A 19,780-nucleotide genomic window follows, 5' to 3' on the forward strand; every position below is an offset into this window, starting at 1 on the left:
GAGCTTTCCTTTTCTTTCCTGAACAACCAGCTAAGCAGGTAGACCCAATAGTCAGACATATGGATAAGTCTTCTCCCACAGGCTGGACAAAAAGACTAAGCTCTACTTCTCAATTTAATACACTAATGAAAAGATTTAGCAAAATGGCCATATGCAGATTAAAAGAAAACACAGACTATTAACTAAAACTTAACAGCCTTAGCTGCTTAAATATATACAGAATCTTTTATTTTATTCAATTTGTATGGGTGCTTGCTCAACATAAGACTCTGAGTTCTGAAGATACTTACAGGGTGATTTCCTAAAACTCCAAAGCTGGAATTAGTTTTTACTCTCTGTTGATGCATCATTCAAAGCAGATTTTCCCACAAGGTATTTCATAGAGGGGTGAGAATGTCTTCCAAGAAAAGAAATTCAAACTGACCGATCAGTACCTAGGGATGGCCCGATCAGAGGTCTTCCAGGTTATTCCTAAAATATCTGTCTAATATTATGCTGAGTTATAGGAAAATCAGCCTGCATGGTGAATTCACATAGGTTTCAGTCTGGGCATGCCTCAACAGGTCCTTTGTTTAGAAGAACGTTCTAAACCGAGGGGAACATGAACCCATCACACCATGCTTTCAGGGATAATGGGAACTGGAGTTTAATACAGCTAGAGGATGCTTGGTTGTGGAAATCTGATCCTACTGTATCAGGTCATTTTGGTTCTCTGCCATAAGTAGAATTATTATAACATTCATAAACTTTTTAAAACAATGCAATATAACATTGAACTAAAGGAAATCAGCAGTAGCAATTTGCTCGGGGATGTTTAACTCATGAGTCACTTGTTTATTTGCTTTTTAAAAAGACAGTAAAAAGCATATACATTTATACTGAAATAAACTCTACCTCTTCTGGAGTTTTTTCAGAGAAAAGAACCGCTGAGCCACCTTGTCCTTCATCTGGATAATCAGGAAATTTTCCTGTAATATGCCTGTTTGAAAAGGACAAAAAAATGTATTTGGTAATCTGAAACACTTCAAAATGCTACATAATCAATCTATAGAATATTTGTCACATATACAACCGATAGAATAACATGGGGATGGAATGAGATAACTGAAGGTGCAGTCTAATAATATAGAGCTGTCCTGCACAGATTCATCCACAAGTAAGTTAGGGCTGGAACAAGATACATTCTCTTAAATTCTGTTTGACTAATAGTAATTGATCTTACAGAGTTATGATAACAGTAACAATAATGCTTGGAAACTATATGTCATATTGCAAATGCCATATCAAAGCATCACCTAATCTAATGAAAAAAATTGTAGAAACTGTCCCATTCATTTCATGGATTCACTGATGACAATCTTAATTCCTACACCGCTGATCCTCATTATTTATGAATTCCACATTTTTGAATTTGCCTACTTGCTAAAATTTATTTGTAACCCCAAAATGAACACTCATAGTGCTTTCAGGGTCATTTGCAGACATGCACAGAGTTGTGAAAAATTTGAGTCACTCAATGCACACTTTCCCAGCTGAGGCTGAACCAAGCAACACTCTGCCTTCTTGTTTCAGCTGTCATACTATAAACAAGTGTCCCGTATTTTGCCTAGGAGCAATGGTTCAGTATTTGCTAATTCAGTGTTTGCAGCAACTTTACAGAACATAACTATCATGAATATCGTATTTCTCAATGATCTCTTGCTGACAGACTTGTCCTGAGAGATCCCATTCCTCTTGAGTTACATCCCATCCAACAATGGCTTTGTAATATTTTCCTTGACTACAATTTTTTAAAACTTATTTTTTAAAAGAGCTTTAACAAAAAAGTGAAAGAAATACAACAAAGAAAAAAATGTTAATGTCATTGTAACAGTGAACAATTACAGTTCTATATATACTTATCTATTATTCAAGTATTATTCAAGTAAATATACTTCCAATACATTTATCTAATTATCATTTTTAACCTACTGTATTTTGTATAAATGAGTCCCATATTTCATTATACTTGTCCGTACAAAGTCTACATCTATATGCAATCCGCTCATAAGTAGCAAGTACAATCAGGTCTTCAATCCATTGAATAAATGGGGCCATACATTTATCTTTCCAATGCTGCAATATCTGTCTTTGGGCCATAATAAGGGCACGGAGAATCCATTTATGTGGTCTGGTTGTCAAGTTCCATGTACTAGGTATACAGTTAAAAAGAATATTATCTTCTGAAAATGTTAGCTGTTTTAAAGAAGCATTATCCCTATTACATCTCTAGCAAAATGCTGTTTTTGACAATCCTTTTCTATATAAATGTAATGGAGTCCAATAAATTCTAAATATTATTTTTTGTTGTATAAGTTGTAATTTGAGGTCCATTGACACTCTTGCTATAGAAGTTAAGACACTCTCCCATTGTCTAGGCAATATAGGAACCTCTAATTCTTTATTCTACTCATTTCTTAACATCTGCATATCAAATTGATTTATTGATAATAAATATCTATAAAAACTAATAGTAAGTTTTTTGTTTTAAAGGATTTAACAAGTTGTTCTAGTATCTCAGGTACCTCAAGAGCTGAAAATTCTTCCCTGCCTAACTGGATAAGTAGATCCTGCTCTGTGGGAATTTTCTTATACAGCAATATATTTCTTTCTTCAAATTTTACTACAGTAAATCTATTTTAGGACTGAGGAACAAATGACTTTATTTTTTTCTTCTTAAAGTTGATTTAATGTTTTTCTTGAGCATGTTTTAACATTATAGGAAACATATTTGTATACAGAGATACTGCTAAAATATATCACATGTAATACCCGAATCAAATTTTGCATTTAGTTTAAAGATTACAAGTTGCATTTTGAAAAATTTGCTTTTAGCACCAAAAGTGAAATACAGAGGATTTGGCTTGCTTCATATTCAGGCCAGATTAAACAGAAGTGTGTTGTTAAAAACAAGCATAACTAATGACTCTGCAGTCCATAATTACTCTCAAGTCAATTCTTTGGCGATTTCAGCTGTTCCTGTTATTAATCTGTCATCCTCTGTAGGGCAAGATGTCCACCATGCCTTCAAACTTTGCATATTTGTGTCATGCTCTATTGCGCTGTGTCTTAACATTATGTAATTAGGCCATTTTTAACATATGTATACCAGACAAATATTTGCACTGGGAATAGCCACATGTTGCTCCATTCCGCAAATTATCTAGTGAGAATTATCAAAACAGGTAGGTAGAAGAAACTGTAATTTACTTCAGTGTAGAGAATAGCTTCCCTGGAATTTGCGTCCTGGGAATAAACCCCCCAGCTTCTGTTCCATTATCAAGTACCCAACCATCCTTAGGAGAAAAATGTTTTAGGGACAAAGAAGTCCTATTCCATCCTAGGAAGTAGTTATGCATGGGTGACACATTGGGAAGAAAAGGAATGTCATACACAGGGCACATCCAGATCATACTGCTGGGCACAGGATGCATAGCAAGAGGAGGATAAAGAATCTCAGTGTCTCCTGAAAAATGAGTCAGGTTCAAGTTTTGGAATCAACTAGATTAGAGTGTTACAAAATAAGAAAAATCTTATGCAGTTTAAGATTATGTATGGTGTTTCATGAATTAGAGTTGTGATGTAATTTACTCTATAGTTATGCCTACTGTTTTCACTTTTTAAAATCTGACTAGCCTGGATTAATCAATCAATCAATTAATTTTATTTATTTATTTACTAAATTTATATGGCCACCTATCTCACAAGACTCTGTGTGGCATACAGCAAAAAAAGAACAAAAACAATAAACATGTCAAACACAGATATAACAACAAAACAAAACAAAAAGCACACACAAGAAGTTCACTCAGCAATGGAGCCACCTAAGATCTCACCAGTTCCCTGAGACCCCCAGGCCTGATGACATAACCAGGTCTTGAGGAACTTCTGGAAGTTAAGGAGGGATGGGGCTGACCTCACTTCAGGGGAAAGAATGTTCCGTAAGGCAGACACCAGGGCAGAGAAGGCCCACCTCCTCGGGCCTGCCAAGTGTAGTTCCCTGAGAAACAGGAGCATGCCTCTCTTGCCCGATCTGATGGGACAAGCAGAGGTAATCGGGGAGAGGCAGTCCCTCAAATAACCTGGCTCCATGCCATGAAGGGCTTTAAAGGTCAAAAACAGCACTGTGAATTGGATCTGGAAGCAGACTTAATTAACTACAAATGTTTATTTAGCACAGGGGCAGGAAATGTATTAAACCCCCCCCCCCAAATGTTCAGCAACCTCAGCCAAAATTGTTAATGGTGCAGGATATTACAATTTGTACTTCAGTAACCTTGGAAGGCCAAGGGTTCCCTGGCCTTGGTTTGCTTGCATTTTTATTTCATTTGTCCTCCAGGGACTGAAGGTGGAGAAAGTGGTTTCCTGCTCCCACCCTAATTGTATCTCACAATTCTGTAAGGTAGGATCTAAGATTAATTGAGAAGATAAATGGCATTTACTCACTATTATTGCCTCTTGTAGATTAAACTGTTAAAACAGATCTGTCTAAACAGACTGTGGAATCTGTTTTTCTTTCTACTGAGTTGAATACATTGCTGACTCAAGATTATCGCTTATTGTGAGGGAAGCAGGAGATAAATTCAAAATATTCAAAATAAACCTTGGCTATCTGCTTGCAGTGTTCTGTGACTTTTTCCTCTTTCACTTTCTATCATAACTCTTTCTGTAACATTTAGTTAGATTTTCCCTATGTAAACATGGATACATTTAGAGATGAATAATCCTATACACATCTGCTTGAGAGAAATGTTTATAATTATAGTTGATATTAAATACAGTGGTACCTCGGTTCACGAACTTAATTCGTTCCGTGACTCTGGTCGCGAACCGAATTGGTCGTGAACCGAATCAAATTTTCCCATAAGGTTCAATGTAAATACGGTTAATCTGTTCTGACCCCTCCGAATTTGGTCGCCAATCGATTTTTGATCGCATCCTGAATCAAATTTCCCCATAAGGTTCAATGTAATTACGGTTAATCCGTTCTGAACCATATGTTGTTGTTTTTTAAAACCGCAAAAATATGACACAAAGTACAGTACGAAGAGAGAGAAAGCTAACCTTGCTCGACCCGACTTCTGGCGTGGAGGACAGGAAGGCGGGTGGGGAGGCGGTTACTGCTTGGAGGGAGAGTCCCCCTCCCTACAGGAAGCCGTGACCACGTGTCACGGGAGGGAAAATGGCCACGGATCCTGTTCGTAACCCGATCCGGCATTCGCGAACGGAGGCAAAATTTTGCGAACGGAGCTGTTCGTGAACCGAATTGTTCATGAACAGAAGCGTTCGTGAACCGAGGTACCACTGTAATATATTTTAACTTAAGTCATATTGTGTATCTATACTGAAGATTATTAAAATAGTTTTATCAATACGTCTAATAGTTTTCTGATACAAAGGTACCAAAATGTTTTCATTATGTATTATAATGTCTTATCATGTATGTATTTACACTAAACAGTGCTGCAACTTCAAAGAGCTTTTTCCTTTTCAGAGAAACAAAAATACTCAACGTAATTAGAAGACAGTGTTTAATCATGCTCTTTTGTCTTTAATTAGAACCTAGCTCTAAGCCTATTTTAACCATGGCAGCTTTTGTTGAGAAATAATGTTTCTAAAATTAGATTGATACAACTGTTTTCCGTTCCAGTCATCCCACAATGGAAAGTAAGTTGTGGCAATGTTCTACACTAAATCAAAGTTGTGGGATGACATTTGTAGGGCAAGACAGGTTAGATAACTCTGTTTTAACTTAAATTAAACTGCATTGGTCCCAGCTTTGAATCAGGAACTTCAAAGAGCTTTGCAAAAAATAGTATATCATAAACTTCAAACTTGCAGATAGCTCATACTACCATAATTACAGCATAGCTGGAATGCGTTAAGGAATACAGGTAGCCCTCGGGTTACGTCCATTCTTTCAGCAACTGCTCAAAATTATGATGGTGCTGAAAAAATGGACTTATGACTAGTCCTTGCACTTATGACCATCACAACATCCCCATGGCCATGTGATCAAAATTTGGGCGCTTGGCAACTGGTCTGCATTTATGACTGTTGCAGCGTCCTCCAGTCACATTCTCCTGCCCTGCACAAACTGTCTCTGCTTCAACTCCCCCATCTGCCTATCTTCCCCCCATCTCTGCCCTTTTGGCCACCCTGCACAGCATGGTTAAGATGGAGAGGCTGCTGTATTCTGCCACTGCCTCTTACCTGCTGCCACCCCCCCAGCTGACCTTCGTCTTCTTCATCTTGCCTCCCCTCTGCTGGGCTCACTGATGCTGGCTGGCCTCAAGCTCCAGGGAACGGGGGCTCTGTGAGCCATGCTATGCAGGGTTGCCAAGCTCCTGGCAGGACTGCCCTGCTTTAGCAGTCTCGGCCCACCGCGGAAACATCCCTGCTTGCTTACTGGTGGGAGGATCGCATGGGCCAGCAGTGACATGTGGTGTGGAGGACTCGCAGCCCTGGCCCCTTCTCAGCAAGGCCTGAGACAGAGCTCTCTAGACTGCTTCCTTGTTTGTGCAGGGCAGTGGAGGAACTTCTTTTTGTGGGGCTTGAAGCTGGCCAGTGTCGGTGAGCCCAGCAGAGGGGAGGTGAGGCACAGAAGATGATGAAGGTCAGCTGGGGGGGTGGCAGGGGTAGGTGGCAGAATACAGCAGCCTCTTCATGTCAGCCATACTGTGCAGGGCAGCCAAAGGGCAGAGATGGGGGAGAGATAAGCAGGTGGAGGGAGTTGAAGTGGAGGCAGTTTGTGTAGGACAGGAGAAGTGTTGAGGTCCTTGCTAACAACTACAACCAGGACTGCTGTCGCTAAGCAGTGCAGTCATATGTTTTGCTTAACTGCTTCACTTAATAACAGAAATTGTGGTCCCAATTAGGGTCGTAACCCAACAACTACCTGCAGTTTCCACAGGTTTGGCCAGTGTGCTTACAGATGAATGTGCTTACATTTAGCCAGAAGATTACTTCTAAAAGGAGATGCCATTGTTGCAGCATTCCTTTTTTATCCATTGATGGAAAACATGTAGGAAAAACTGATATTGATGTTCAAGTACTGTTGGTATTCCCTGACTAGAAAGGCTCTAAGTAAAACTCTGCACTGAATGGTCTTGAAACAAGTCTCATAATGGCATTTACAGTAGCAGGATCAAATATTTTAAAAAACAACAATAGTGAAGAACTTCTGTTTTATGAAGAAACATGGTATAAAAGATGAAATAATTATTTTATTTATTAATTTACATCTTGCATTTCTATGCAGAATGCCCAAGGTAACTATCAATATTATACACATCAAATTTTGAAGCTGTAACCTTGATTCATGGAGTTCAATGAAAGATGGGAAGTCTGTAAATTTCTGCAAATTTATTACTAGGACCAGATCATATATTATATTTTAGAGCAGCACGTTAAAGAGATTTTATGAATATCCCTATGTTGCAGCTCTGCGTACAGGACTGTAGTCTGAAAGCTTGGAGTACAATCCACATCCACATGAAGGAGAGATGCAACAGTCAGTCCCTGTCTGTCCCTCTGCTGATAATTGAAAAAAGTTTAACTTTTTACAATAAATCAAACCAAAACTCTATTTATTTCACTGTGTTTATTTATTTATATGATTTATATAGCCATCCATCTCACATAAGTGACTCTGGGTGGCTTACAAGGATTAAAACCAGATAACCACAGCATATAACTGCCCAGCACCCAGGGATATACAATAACCTCACTCACAGCAAAGGAGCACATTGACCACAGCAGAGCTCATGTACCCACTTATAGAAATCCTAGCGAAACCGCCAGGTCTTCAGTGACTAAAAAAGGAAGGGTGAAGACTGGCTGAAAACTGTCCAGATGATGGTCTTTAAGGAGGGAGTGGGCAACCACTTCCTTCAAGGCAGATGTAACCACCCCTCCTGCAGAGAAGCATTCACCACGGCACAGACCTAACCACCTGCTATCTCCCAGGAGGCTTTAATCAACCAGGAAGGACGAGGATCTAAAACACAGGTAATTGAGCTCACAGCTCTGAGAACCCTGTCCACTTCATGAGGGCCAGCAGGTTCACATTCTCCTCAGACAGCCCAGCAAGGCCATGCCTCAGGCAACTCCAAAGGACCTGTACAGCTGCATTCCAACTCTGAGAGAAATTCCACAGGTACCTAAAATAAACTTCAGAGAGGCCCTGACTTGCCTGCCCATTCCTCCCAGACTTCCAAACCTAAGCTACTCCACCCCCAAGCCACAGGGTCCCAACACATCAACCCCAGCTACCAAACACATCATCAGAAGGGTGGCACCTGCCTCGGGGATCCTTCTGCCTTGCACTCCACATCTCTTAGCTTAGGCATCAGCTACTCCACCTCTTTTCCTTCAGTCACACACCAAACAATAAGCCAGCCCACACAATATGCCTTGCCTTCACCCAACCTGCTCACACCCAGGTGGGGAGGAAGAGCCACAGCTGACAAGGCAGAGATAACTCAGGGTCTGTCCTTGCATCTCCTGCCTCTCGCCTAGGTGAAAACAGTAACAGTACCCCAGAAAACAGCCCCCTCAAACAACTTTCAACAAAACCCCCTCAGTCCAAGAAACAAAGTCAAACCCCTCACAGTCACAAATTCTCCACATGGAAAAGAAGAATCTGAACACTGCATCTAACAGAAGTCCAATGATCCACTCACTGCAGCAGGCTGCCAAGATGAACACAACTGGCAGAAAACATGAAGCTAACAAAATGGCCGCTGCTTCATGTGGTCATTCCGATGGCAGCTGCAAGACACAGACCAGTTCCATTAGAAGCTTCCTGCCTGCTCCCACTCCCGCTGCCATCCCATGCCAAAACCTAGAGATCAGCAGCCACCAAAAAACCAGGCTAAGCTGGATCTGGCTATTGGTATAGTCCTGCTGCAACCCAGAGCCTAGTACTCACTGCCATTGCTTCTATTGCTGCCTAGAAGAAGCATGCTGGAGCTGCTGCCACTCTGTTGCCCAGTCTTAACCAGCTGAGCAGCAGAGCTGTGGCCATTGCCAAACAACTGATATGTGGCGTGCCTGTGCACCCAGCTTACCTGAAACCTCCACTACTGCTCCAGCCACTCCAGGTAGAAACAGCAGCTCTGAGCCTACAAATCCAGCTAGTTCCCAATCTCTTCCAAGCCATGAAACACCTCGGACTCCCTGGTCATCCCAAAGGCTATTATTTTATATTTTCTACCCATGTGGTTTTCTTGGTAAAAATACAAGAGTGGTTTACCATTGCCTTCTCTCATGCAGTATGAATTGATGCCTTTGCCATTGCCACTAAAGTGATCATCTGCTGCTGCCCAATATAGGTGCCCGCTTGCTTTAGCTGCAGCTGGGATGACCTTCACGCCTTGGGTGACACTGCTGGGAAATACTCTTAGCATACACTCCCAGCATTCTTCGCTCATCACTCCCAGGAACACCCTCCCCCTGCCACAATGAGGCACCACAGCAGGACTGGCGCGGGGGGGGGGGGAATAAAAAAATCTTAGTAAATCAAATAGCGGTGTAGTAAAATACGGGAAAGCATATTACTTACTTACCCTTTGGACCCGATCCACAGATAACTCCCCCCCACAGCCCTTAGACTGAAATTCATTAACATGTTTATTAATACTCTGGACAGTAACATGGAGGATGGAATATAGTGGGAGATCCAAGGCTTGGCAAGAAAATGTGTGAAAAAGATATTTTACTTGTAATATGCTAAGTCAGCAATGTGACCTGGCTGCAAAAAAAAAAAACCAACTGCAATTTTAAAATGCATCAGTTGAAGCATGATTTCAGAATCACAGGAAATAATAACTCCAATTTATTATGTGCCACAAGAATAAATACTCTGCAGGGAGAGTAAAAAAAATCTGGAAGATGGCAGGTATAGCACTGTGATCCAAGCCCTGCCCTTTTTGCATATGCAGGAAATACTGCATGTGTATAAAAGGGGTAGAAATAGGATTATGATGCTGTATTGACCATCCTGAAAATTTTGATGTCCCCACAGATGGCACTGTTATGCTAATCAGAACCCAATGCAGTACTGTGTCTAGTTTATGGTACCATCACCATTTTAAGCTTTAAGGTTAAGGCAAGACTTAAATTAATTGAAGCAAGTTCAAAGAAGGATACAGAGGATGATCAGGGAACTGGAAACTTTTATTTTCTTTGAAGAAAGCTTTAGATAGATCTAGTTTTAAGAAGACTGCCACTGCAATTTTCTTTCTTTTTTTGGGGGGGGGGTGTTCTTTAATCATGTCAAACAACATGGTCCTTAACTATTATACCCAATGCTTAATATAAAAGGACAAAATCAAGAAACTTCATAACTTTTTAATATTAATACATTTCAACTCAATAGTAGAGTTAGTGCAATGGCTAATATATTGTTCCTTGTGATTTGACACTGAAGTTCAATTGGCCATATTTTTCCAGTTTTATGACACACAGATTTATCTCTGAGTTATCAGGTATATAAAATGAATCTGAGGATTCCAACTGATCCCCGCCAAAGCCATCAAGCCTTTTCCATTAATGTCAGAAACTCATAAATATCCAGCATGCTTTTCCCCAGCACAGAAGCTACTTTAAGGTCTTCAATCATGTGTAAATCCAGCAACATCCTATAAAGCAGATTAAATACACCTGGATATAATTACTTTCGATTCTTTGTTTTTTGAAACAGAATTATATTTATATTGTATGAAAAGAGTTTTACAACTATAAGAAAAAACAAACATGAAAGATAATTGTCTGGATTCAAATTAAATAAGAACTATGTCCAAAATGATGGTTATATATTTCTTCTTCCTTTCTATTGCTTCTTCTACAGTATTTTATCCTGCTCCCTGTCTCTCTTCTGTATAGTGATTCAAGTATTTGTTATCTAAGCCAAGTATTTATTCCTGCAGTATCCAATGTGTGCATACCAGTGTGCCCACAGACATCATTCTTGGCACTGGACAGGATTCCTGCTTCTTTTAAAATGTGTTTTTAAAACCCTTTAATTAAAAAAATGTGGGGGGGGGGAGAGGCTAAACATCAGCTAGCATAATGTATGAAAATAATGGAAATGAACAACTGGTTACACAAATGGTGCCAATGGGAATAGTCTGAATTCTATGTTAATTGGATGCATTTGCAAGGCAAGGAACTCTTGGCAAGGGATGGGCTACATCTCACAAGAACTGGGAAAAACTTCTTTGAAAGGCATGTTGAGAATCTAATCCAAGGGGCTATAAACTGAATCCTGCGGGGAAGGGAAAAGAAAGCCCAGAAAACAGTACAATACCAAATGCTAGGACTGAAAGGAGCATGCAACATGTGGAAGCACCCAATAATGAACATGGAAATACCGGAAGCAATAGGCTGAATTAAGTGATCCAAAGATTCCGTTGTCTCAAAATACGCACTCAGTAAAGAGAACAAACAGGAAGAACCAGACATCTTAATGCAGAAAAGTGAGTATGTTTTAGTGTCCAAAAGAAGGCAGGTTTGGATCCAAAGGTTTGAAATTGTGAAGGAGAAATATGTTCAGGAAGGAAGGAATTTTCTATAAAATGAGATACTGAAGGAGCAATTGCAAATAATCCTTACAAGGAAAAATGGGAGAAATCTAAAGAGGCTAGTGGGGATACATACAAAGCTTTCTGAAAAGGGACATTTACAGGAAATGGAAGGAAGGGAACTTAAGCAAACAAGAATATAAGGCAATCTCCAGAAACTGTAGGAACACTGTCACAAAGTCTAAAGCTCAGAATGAGCCGAGGCTTGCAACAGAGAAGAAAAAGGGCATGTTAGAAATGAAAGGAAAGCCAAAGAGAGTGTAAGTACATCATGAAGAGAAAGTGGTGAACCAGCAATAGGTGATGATGTGAGGAAAGAACTTTTAACTCCTGTTTTGCATATGTGACATAGTTATGATGCTAGGGAAAGAGAGAAACTATAGTTTAGGATAGGCAAGGATGGGAGAGAACTTAGCTAATTTAAACAATTCAAATTTCAAGGGCCAGATTGATCATATCCTAGGGTACTAAATGAACTTGCAGAGATAATCCTAGAACCACTCTCGATCATCTTTGAGAACTCCTGGAGGATGGGTAAGGTCCTGGGAGATTAGAGGAGAGCAAATGTCATCCCATCTTCAAAAAAGGGAAGAAGAAGACTTGGGGAAATGACAGGGGTGTCAGCTTGAGGTCTATACTGGGCAAGGTTTAATTAAGCAGCATGTTTCTGAGCTCTTGTATAGGCATGGTGCAATTAACAGGAGCCAGCATGGGTTTGTCACATGCTAGATTAACTTTATCTTCTTTTTTTATAGAGTTATTAGTGTAACAGATCAATCCTCCCACTGATTAAAAGCAAAAAGAATGAGTTAATGCCAAACAGCTAATATTTTCTGCTGCTGATTTCACCTTGTATGGATTTCCATTTTGCTGGCGCTGCAACAGCTTGAAATTCTAGGAACTTATATTTGGTATGTTCAAAACTTCAGGGAATACCTGAGTCAGAATATCTCATAAAGTCACAATCAAACTGGTATGAAAGGCTATAGCACATTGTCTCTGAATTCTGAGAGAATAGACCTTTCATCCTGAATGGCCAAATCCAATTGATGCATGAGATGATGGATGTCACTACTTATTATGGTCTTTGATTCTCCCTCCCACTTATGTACAATGAGGGGTCTAGAATTCTGGAGATACTACATCACATTCGAAAGTCAAATCTCTCTCTCTCTCTTAAATGATAAGTACTATTTTAATTGTGCACATAAATTATCTGGTTACGTTTGCATGATTGACCTAGTAATGCACTAGTAAACAAATCTGAAATTGCTACAGTTGTATCAGGAAAAACCAACTTGGCTGGTATTCTAGATTTCTATGTAAAGGCTGCAGCTATGATTATATTTATCAACTGGCAGCTGATGATTTAAAAAAAAAATCTGTAGTGGCCAGTTGAGGACAGAGTCCCCAAGGTCAGCATAGGTACAGGCTTAGCTTTCCTTGGCCAAGAGCAGGGTCTGTTTATCATGGTGACTGGCAAACTGGACTCTGTCATGAAAGCACAGAAGAAAACTGTTGCTTGGCTTCAGACCCAGGGTTCAGCTACTGTCACAATCCCCAAAGAACACCATTGCTTTGTGATTAGCAAGAATGGTGAGAAACTGCAGGAGCTCAAGCTAAAGACAGCCACCAAGATCAACATCCCACGGCCTGACGACCTCAGCAGCCAGATCAAGATCATTGGCACCAAAGACGGCATTGAGAGAGAAGCACTCTGCTTAGCATTTTTCAAGATCAGCAAGGTGCCGTGTAGATGGGTTAAATACATGCTAATCAATACTTAATAATAAGGAGAGGAAGACAAAATGTGAAACACAGCTTTTCACCAGCACACCAGCCTATCTAGACCATGTTACTTCAGATTCTTGTGAGAGCTGAAAATCCCCTTCATATAGGATGTACCAAAAGTCAAGCCCAACAGACAATTTATTATATAAATTATATTAAATATTCAAATTGCTTGCTATTTTCTTATAAGCACTTCCTTACTCACTTGATGTATGAACATTCCTAAATACAGTAACATACTGTATTCTCTGAAAAAAAAATTATTAAAACATATTTTGATTGGCCCATGGGGTTTGACTTTTGGTACACTGAATATGTGAACAAGAAGGATTTAACTTAGTTTTTAGTCTGATACACTGAAGCAGTTTTCTGTGTATAAAAGAATTTTCTGGGAAATGGTATGGAGGAGAATTTAATCACAGAAGCCCCATACTTAAAGCAAGAAAACCCAGAAGAAAAAATTCTACCTCAGTGAAAACTAGACTTAATCTAGTCTGGTGATGAACAAAGTTTTCCCAAGAGGGCCGAAGTGACTTTTAACTGAAAATACAGAAACAATTCTGGGGTATGTCTCATTATTCTCATCAACTAGCATTAAACACAATGAATTTAATACAATTCCCTGAAAATATTCTGAAATTGTTTAGTCAGTTCTAGTTATAATACAAGCTAACCTACACATTTACAAACAAATCAATATACCAAGGGAAACAGGTGACTGCACTGACCCCTTTACAGAGAGTTTTGTGGGAGACAACCCTATGTATAAATGACCAGCTGTTACACATTTCTGCATTAGAACCCCAACAATATAAGCTACTCTAAATCCATTAATTTGTCAGAGCAGTGATGACACAAATGATAATGATTCAACTTGTAGCTTCCATAATTTTGGGGGTTTGTTTAAAACCATTCTCTCTGCTGGAGCAACCTTTGATTCCAAAAGTCTTAAAGAAAAGATATTTACAGCATAGGTCCCAAGACTGTTATGGTAACTGTGATTACTGATAGAGAGAGGTTGGGGAAAGAAAGAAAGGTATCTCACCGGCATTCAATAAACCACTGGCGGATCTGATCTTGGAGGCTTTCTTTGATGTCGGGCCCTTCAATTTCTTTGACTCGCTCTTTGATGCTTACTAAAGCTTTCTGAAAGTCTGATTCATGTTTCTCCTGAATTTCACACCTTAGAATATCCACTTTCTGGGCACGTAACAATGAAGCACTAGGTCTCTGGAAATGAGGAGGTGGTGTCTGAAAAACAGATGTGGCATATGTTGTATTTCCATTAACACTTTTATTCTAGTATTAACATCAGAGGTAACTAATTCCACTTTGTTGATAGCTATATCCAGCCTGAAGTGATCTTCCCCAGCTGGTTTTAATGTGACCATTTTTGTGCCTTGATCTGGATGATATATGACAAATACTTAGAAGGATTGCTGTTTTTATTTCTCCCACTCCACTTCTTATTTCATCTTCAGTATCTCAATTAGGAATGATTTCATATTCTACATTAGTTTCTCACATGGGAACTTTTTTATTATATTAAGACCTTATTCTGTAAACCATACTGATAACTGATATATAGCAGGGAACAGAATGCAAACTGAAGATAGTTAATATATAGCAGAATTAATTTATTATAATTAGATTATTATAAATTATTTTGATTTATACTGTATGTCTGCCCTTCTGCTCATATTGCATTCATAGTTCAATAGTAGAAGATATGTTTTGCACACTAAGAGTCACACGTTCAGTAAGTTATCGACTTCAAGGCTAGGAAATACCTTTGTGTTAGACTTTAATATATGGTTCAGTCGAGGCAGACAGCCTCAAATACTTGATTCCATGTAATACAGCTTCATATGCTCATCAGAAGTGAACAAAGTAACTTACACTTTACATCATCTTCTTTCTCTTCTCCCTTATTAAATCATTAAATAGATGATTCTCATATACAGAAAAAAGGATTCAACCACTGACACATTTTATGCATTTTATCTATATCCTTTCATCATGCTGATATTTTATAACTGGTCCCACCAGGATAGTTGGAACTACAACTAGATCTTCCAGTGCTGACTTACAAAACAGCCAGAGTATTATTTTTCCTTTTCTGATAATTTCAGTGTTACTGTGGCAAATCTGGGCTTATTTCATTTTAAGTACCTTAATGTCTAATTTTGTTTGGGGGACACACATAGTTTAAAATCTCTCTGCCACCACCAACACAAAATGGTAAACCTAGATTTCTTATATTGAAGTTATCTAAGAGATGAGATTATATTTAATAATCTGACCATCCAGCAAGATCTGGAAGAGACCCTGCTGAAGGTCCTATTTCCAAAGGAGTTCCATCTACAGAAATTCTGTAGCAGGGTCTTCTCAATGGTAGTACCCCTCTTACAGGACAGCTTGCCCTACCTCTTCCCTAGTACGTTTCCATAAAGAAGTAAAGATGTGGCTCTGGGAGACCTTTGAAAGATGTTAGTGTTGGTAAGTATTCAAGTTAATCAGTGCTATTATAATGCATAACATAGAGTATTGTCATTTTTTTTTTTTTACTCTATGTGCTGTTCTGAGCCACTGGAGTAGAATGACTTGGAAATATTACAGGTAGTCCTTGAGCTACAATGGCAATTGAGACTGGGATTGCCGTTGCTGAGCAATGCAGGCGTAAAGCGCAATGTCAATTGACTGCATCGCTTAGCGATGGCAATCCCTGCAGTCCTGGTTGCCGTCGTAACTCTAGGACACACAGGTTGTTAAGTGGGAAGAGGTGGGATTCCAAAGTAAGGAATGCAGAGGGGTGAGGGGGTGCCATGGGCAGGTGCTAGGAAGTGTTGGCAGGTCAGTGGGGCCCGTGGGAGAGCTGGCAGGGGCCACGGGAGGACCAGCGGAGGCTGTGTGAGGGTACTGAAGGCAGGAATGTGCTATGGAGTGTGGGCGGACAAGGGTACTATGGAGTAGTGGGCTCTTCAGGAGAAAAAGTGGTGGGAGCAGCTTGTGACCTTCCCTGGTGGTGGCCGGAAGTTTGAGGACCGGTCATAAGTACATTTTTTCAGCACCGCCATAATGGTCGCTGAACGAATGGACGTATGCTGAGGACTACCTGCACTAAGTAAGCCTGCAAGCAAATAAATGAATAAATGCATCTTGCAATGCTTGTAAGTGTGCTTTTTGTTTCGTTATGTTATCTTGCTTTCATTAAATGTAATTCCCTCACTGATAGGAAAAAACATATTTAATGTTATCTATGGTTAGAAGGAAACATCTCTTCCCCCCACCTTTGTGCCACCATATAATAAAATAATACAAGGGATTTAGGACTAGAGATGGCTGCCAGTCTGGAACCTTAGGGCATTATTACTGCAATTAGAATCTATCTTGAACTTAAAGTTGTTCACTGTTTGCAAAAATAAATATTTAAAATTTTCTTATTTTAAAAACTGGTATTTCCAGCATTGAAAGTATTAGTCAACTGTACTTTATAACAGACTTAATTTCTACTCTACCATAGTATGTCCACCTTCTATTTCCTTTATTTCATTACTGTCGTTTAGAGACTGACATCATTTGGAACATTATTGGGGAGGGGAAGTAGGGAGGAATCCTAACCTGTTGTCTATTCCTAATATGGCAACATCTGAACAGAGCTTCTTTTAATAAAGAAACATGAGCGCGCGCACACACACACACACACACAAACATTGAGGGAACTAGAATGGTCCTGGGTTGCACCATTATGGTTCCATTGTTTTCTGTCTGTTCTATGGTTTCTAAGTTTTATTTTTGCTGTAAGCAAGTTAGGGACATTAACGTGAGAGGCCTAAAATGTCATAAATAAATATTTTGAGAACCCAATCCACTCAAAATTTGTAGGACATTCCAGTTTTTTTTGATGAAATGAAAATGCAGTATATTTATTTATTTTTATTTATTTATTTAGCAGACTTGTCCCCACCCATCTCCCCCCAATGGGGGACTCTGGGCAGTTTACAACAATTAAAACAAATAAATACATAATTACAATTTATAAAAAGAGAAAAACACATTTACCCAAAATAGGAGAAAAAATCCAAGAGGCCGATGGAAGCAACACCAGGCCTCTAGGGGGCTAGCCAACCCCATTTCTGATGACCTCCCTCCCCGCCCAGGCCAGATGGCAGAGCCAAGTCTTCAAATCCCTCAGAAAGGCCATGAGTGAGGGGGCCTATCTCACCTCCGGGGGCAAGATATTCCAAAGGGCGGAGGCTACAGCAGAGAAGGCCCGCCTTCTGGACCCTACTAGTCGGAGTTCTTTTGCTGAGGGGGTCCGGAGCATGCCCTCTCTGTGAGATACTGTGAGCTGAAGCTTCTGGATACTCTTCAAGGGTAGCTCCATGTAGAGTGCATTGCAGTAGTCTATCTGGGAGATAACAAGGGCATGAGTGACTGTTCGAAGGGCATCCCGATCCAGGAAGGGGCGTAACTGGCGCACAACCCGGAGCTGTGCAAAAGCCCTCCTGGCCACGGCAGCCACCTGCTCTTCGAGCAGGGGCTGTGAGTCCAGGAGGACCCCCAAATTACGCACTGGGTCTGTCTCAGGCAGTGCTACCCCATCCAGCACCAACGATGACAATGTCCCGGATACAGAGGAGCCGTTAACCCACAGCCACTCTGTCTTACCAGGGTTCAGCTGGAGCCTGTTGTTCCCCATCCAGACCCTCACAGCCTCCAGGCACCACAAGAGGGCAGTCACGGCATCACTTACCTCACCAGGGATAGAGATATATAATTGAGTATCATCAGCATACTTATGATACCTCATCCCATGATGATGGATGATCTCACCCAGCGGTTTCATGTAGATGTTGAAAAGGAGCGGAGAGAGAACTGAACCCCGCGACACCCCACAGAGGAGCGGCTGAGGATGGGACCTCTCGCTCCCTATCACCACCGACTGGGAGTGGCCCCGAAGAAAGGAGGTGAACCAGCAAAAAACTGTGCTGCCCACCCCCAAATCCCTGAGCTGTCCCAATAGGATACCGTGGTCGACGGTATCGAAAGCCGCTGAGAGATCAAGGAGAGCAAGGATGGTCGCACTTCTACCATCCTGCTCTCGCCAGAGATCATCCATAAGTGCGACCAATGCCATTTCCGTTCCATAACTGGGCCTGAAACCTGACTGATAAGGGTCTAGATAATCCATTTCCTCCAGGACCCTTTGAAGCTGTGATGCCACCACTTTCTCAACCACCTTCCCCAAGAAAGGGAAGTGGGAGACTGGACAGAAATTGTCCAGTATGGTAGGAACCAGGGAGGGCTTCTTGAGGAGTGGGGTGCACCAACACCTCTTTAAAGGGTGCTGAAAACACTCCCTCTTATATTGATAGTCAATCGCTTTTATAAAACTATGTAACACAGCTAAAATCATATTAATGCAGTCAATCTAGTAGGATGTGCAGGTATTCACATCCAAAATGGGTAGGTGTTTGGATCTGGTGTGGGTCTAGCAATTGCATTCATATCTTCTATATCACAGAAGGCATGGCTTTTTTAAGGTACAGTAAGCATGCTTACTTTGGATCTGAATAATCTCTACAGTCTACATAATGAGCTCTAGAAATAAATGTAGAATATACATTCAAAATTGTATTAATAAAATGAAACTTTTTTGATACGGTTTACTTTTCTTATTTTTCCATATGTAGAAACTAACTAACATTAATGCTCTATGTGCTTATATACATACATACATACATACATAAAAAACGACTCTTATAAAGCTTTGGTTTTGCTATGACCAATCTATTTCTTAAATACCACTTCTGTTATTTATAATGACGGCTGTTTTATATTGAGACTTAAATTTCTAACTAGCTGAAACACAATTATATATAAAACGTATTATTCGGACCATGTAATTAAACATATATGAAGTACACATTAAGAGAAACACGTTTTTTAGTTATTTATAGTCAAATTATGTCTTTCACATGAAAAATATATAAGTTCATTCTACAAGTGATATGAAAATAATAAAAGTAAAGGCAAAGTCCCTTTTGAATCAAATTGAACTCCTGGAAATTTCATGCACATAGTTTTCTTGGTAACTTTACACAAGTGATTTGACACTGTCTTCTTTTGGAATGTTCAGCCTACAGTTGTGAGATTTCACAGCGGTCTCCCATCCAAGTACTAACTAGGTCTGATTCTGCTTAGCTATTTGAAATCAGTCATGGTTGGCTAAGTGCTGCCAACCAGCAGGGTGAAAAAGAACAATCTGCCAATAGAAGAGAATATATGTAGCTCAGGTTTGAACTGTTGAGTCCCTGGGGTTCTCTAAGCTTGGTTGTTTTCCTGCAAATGTTTCATTACCC

General features: G+C 40.0%; 1 protein-coding gene across 1 annotated transcript in view; it reads right to left on the reverse strand.

The window, feature by feature from the left end:
• The window catches only part of DRC11 (dynein regulatory complex subunit 11), a 119,031-nt gene that overhangs the window by 58,754 nt on the left and 40,497 nt on the right, over nucleotides 1–19,780 (reverse strand). The window contains exons 6-7 of the mRNA XM_088132851.1: nucleotides 14,461–14,666; nucleotides 895–979 (exon numbers count right to left, since the gene is read on the reverse strand). Of these exons, the coding sequence (XP_087988977.1) occupies nucleotides 895–979; nucleotides 14,461–14,666 (291 nt within the window). The remainder of the gene's footprint in view (nucleotides 1–894; nucleotides 980–14,460; nucleotides 14,667–19,780) is intronic.

This window comes from Python bivittatus, unplaced genomic scaffold (assembly GCF_059951505.1).
Source record: "Python bivittatus isolate LINGU-HERP-01145 unplaced genomic scaffold, Pbiv_v1 ctg000020_np1212, whole genome shotgun sequence".
Taxonomy (NCBI): Eukaryota; Metazoa; Chordata; class Lepidosauria; order Squamata; family Pythonidae; genus Python; species Python bivittatus.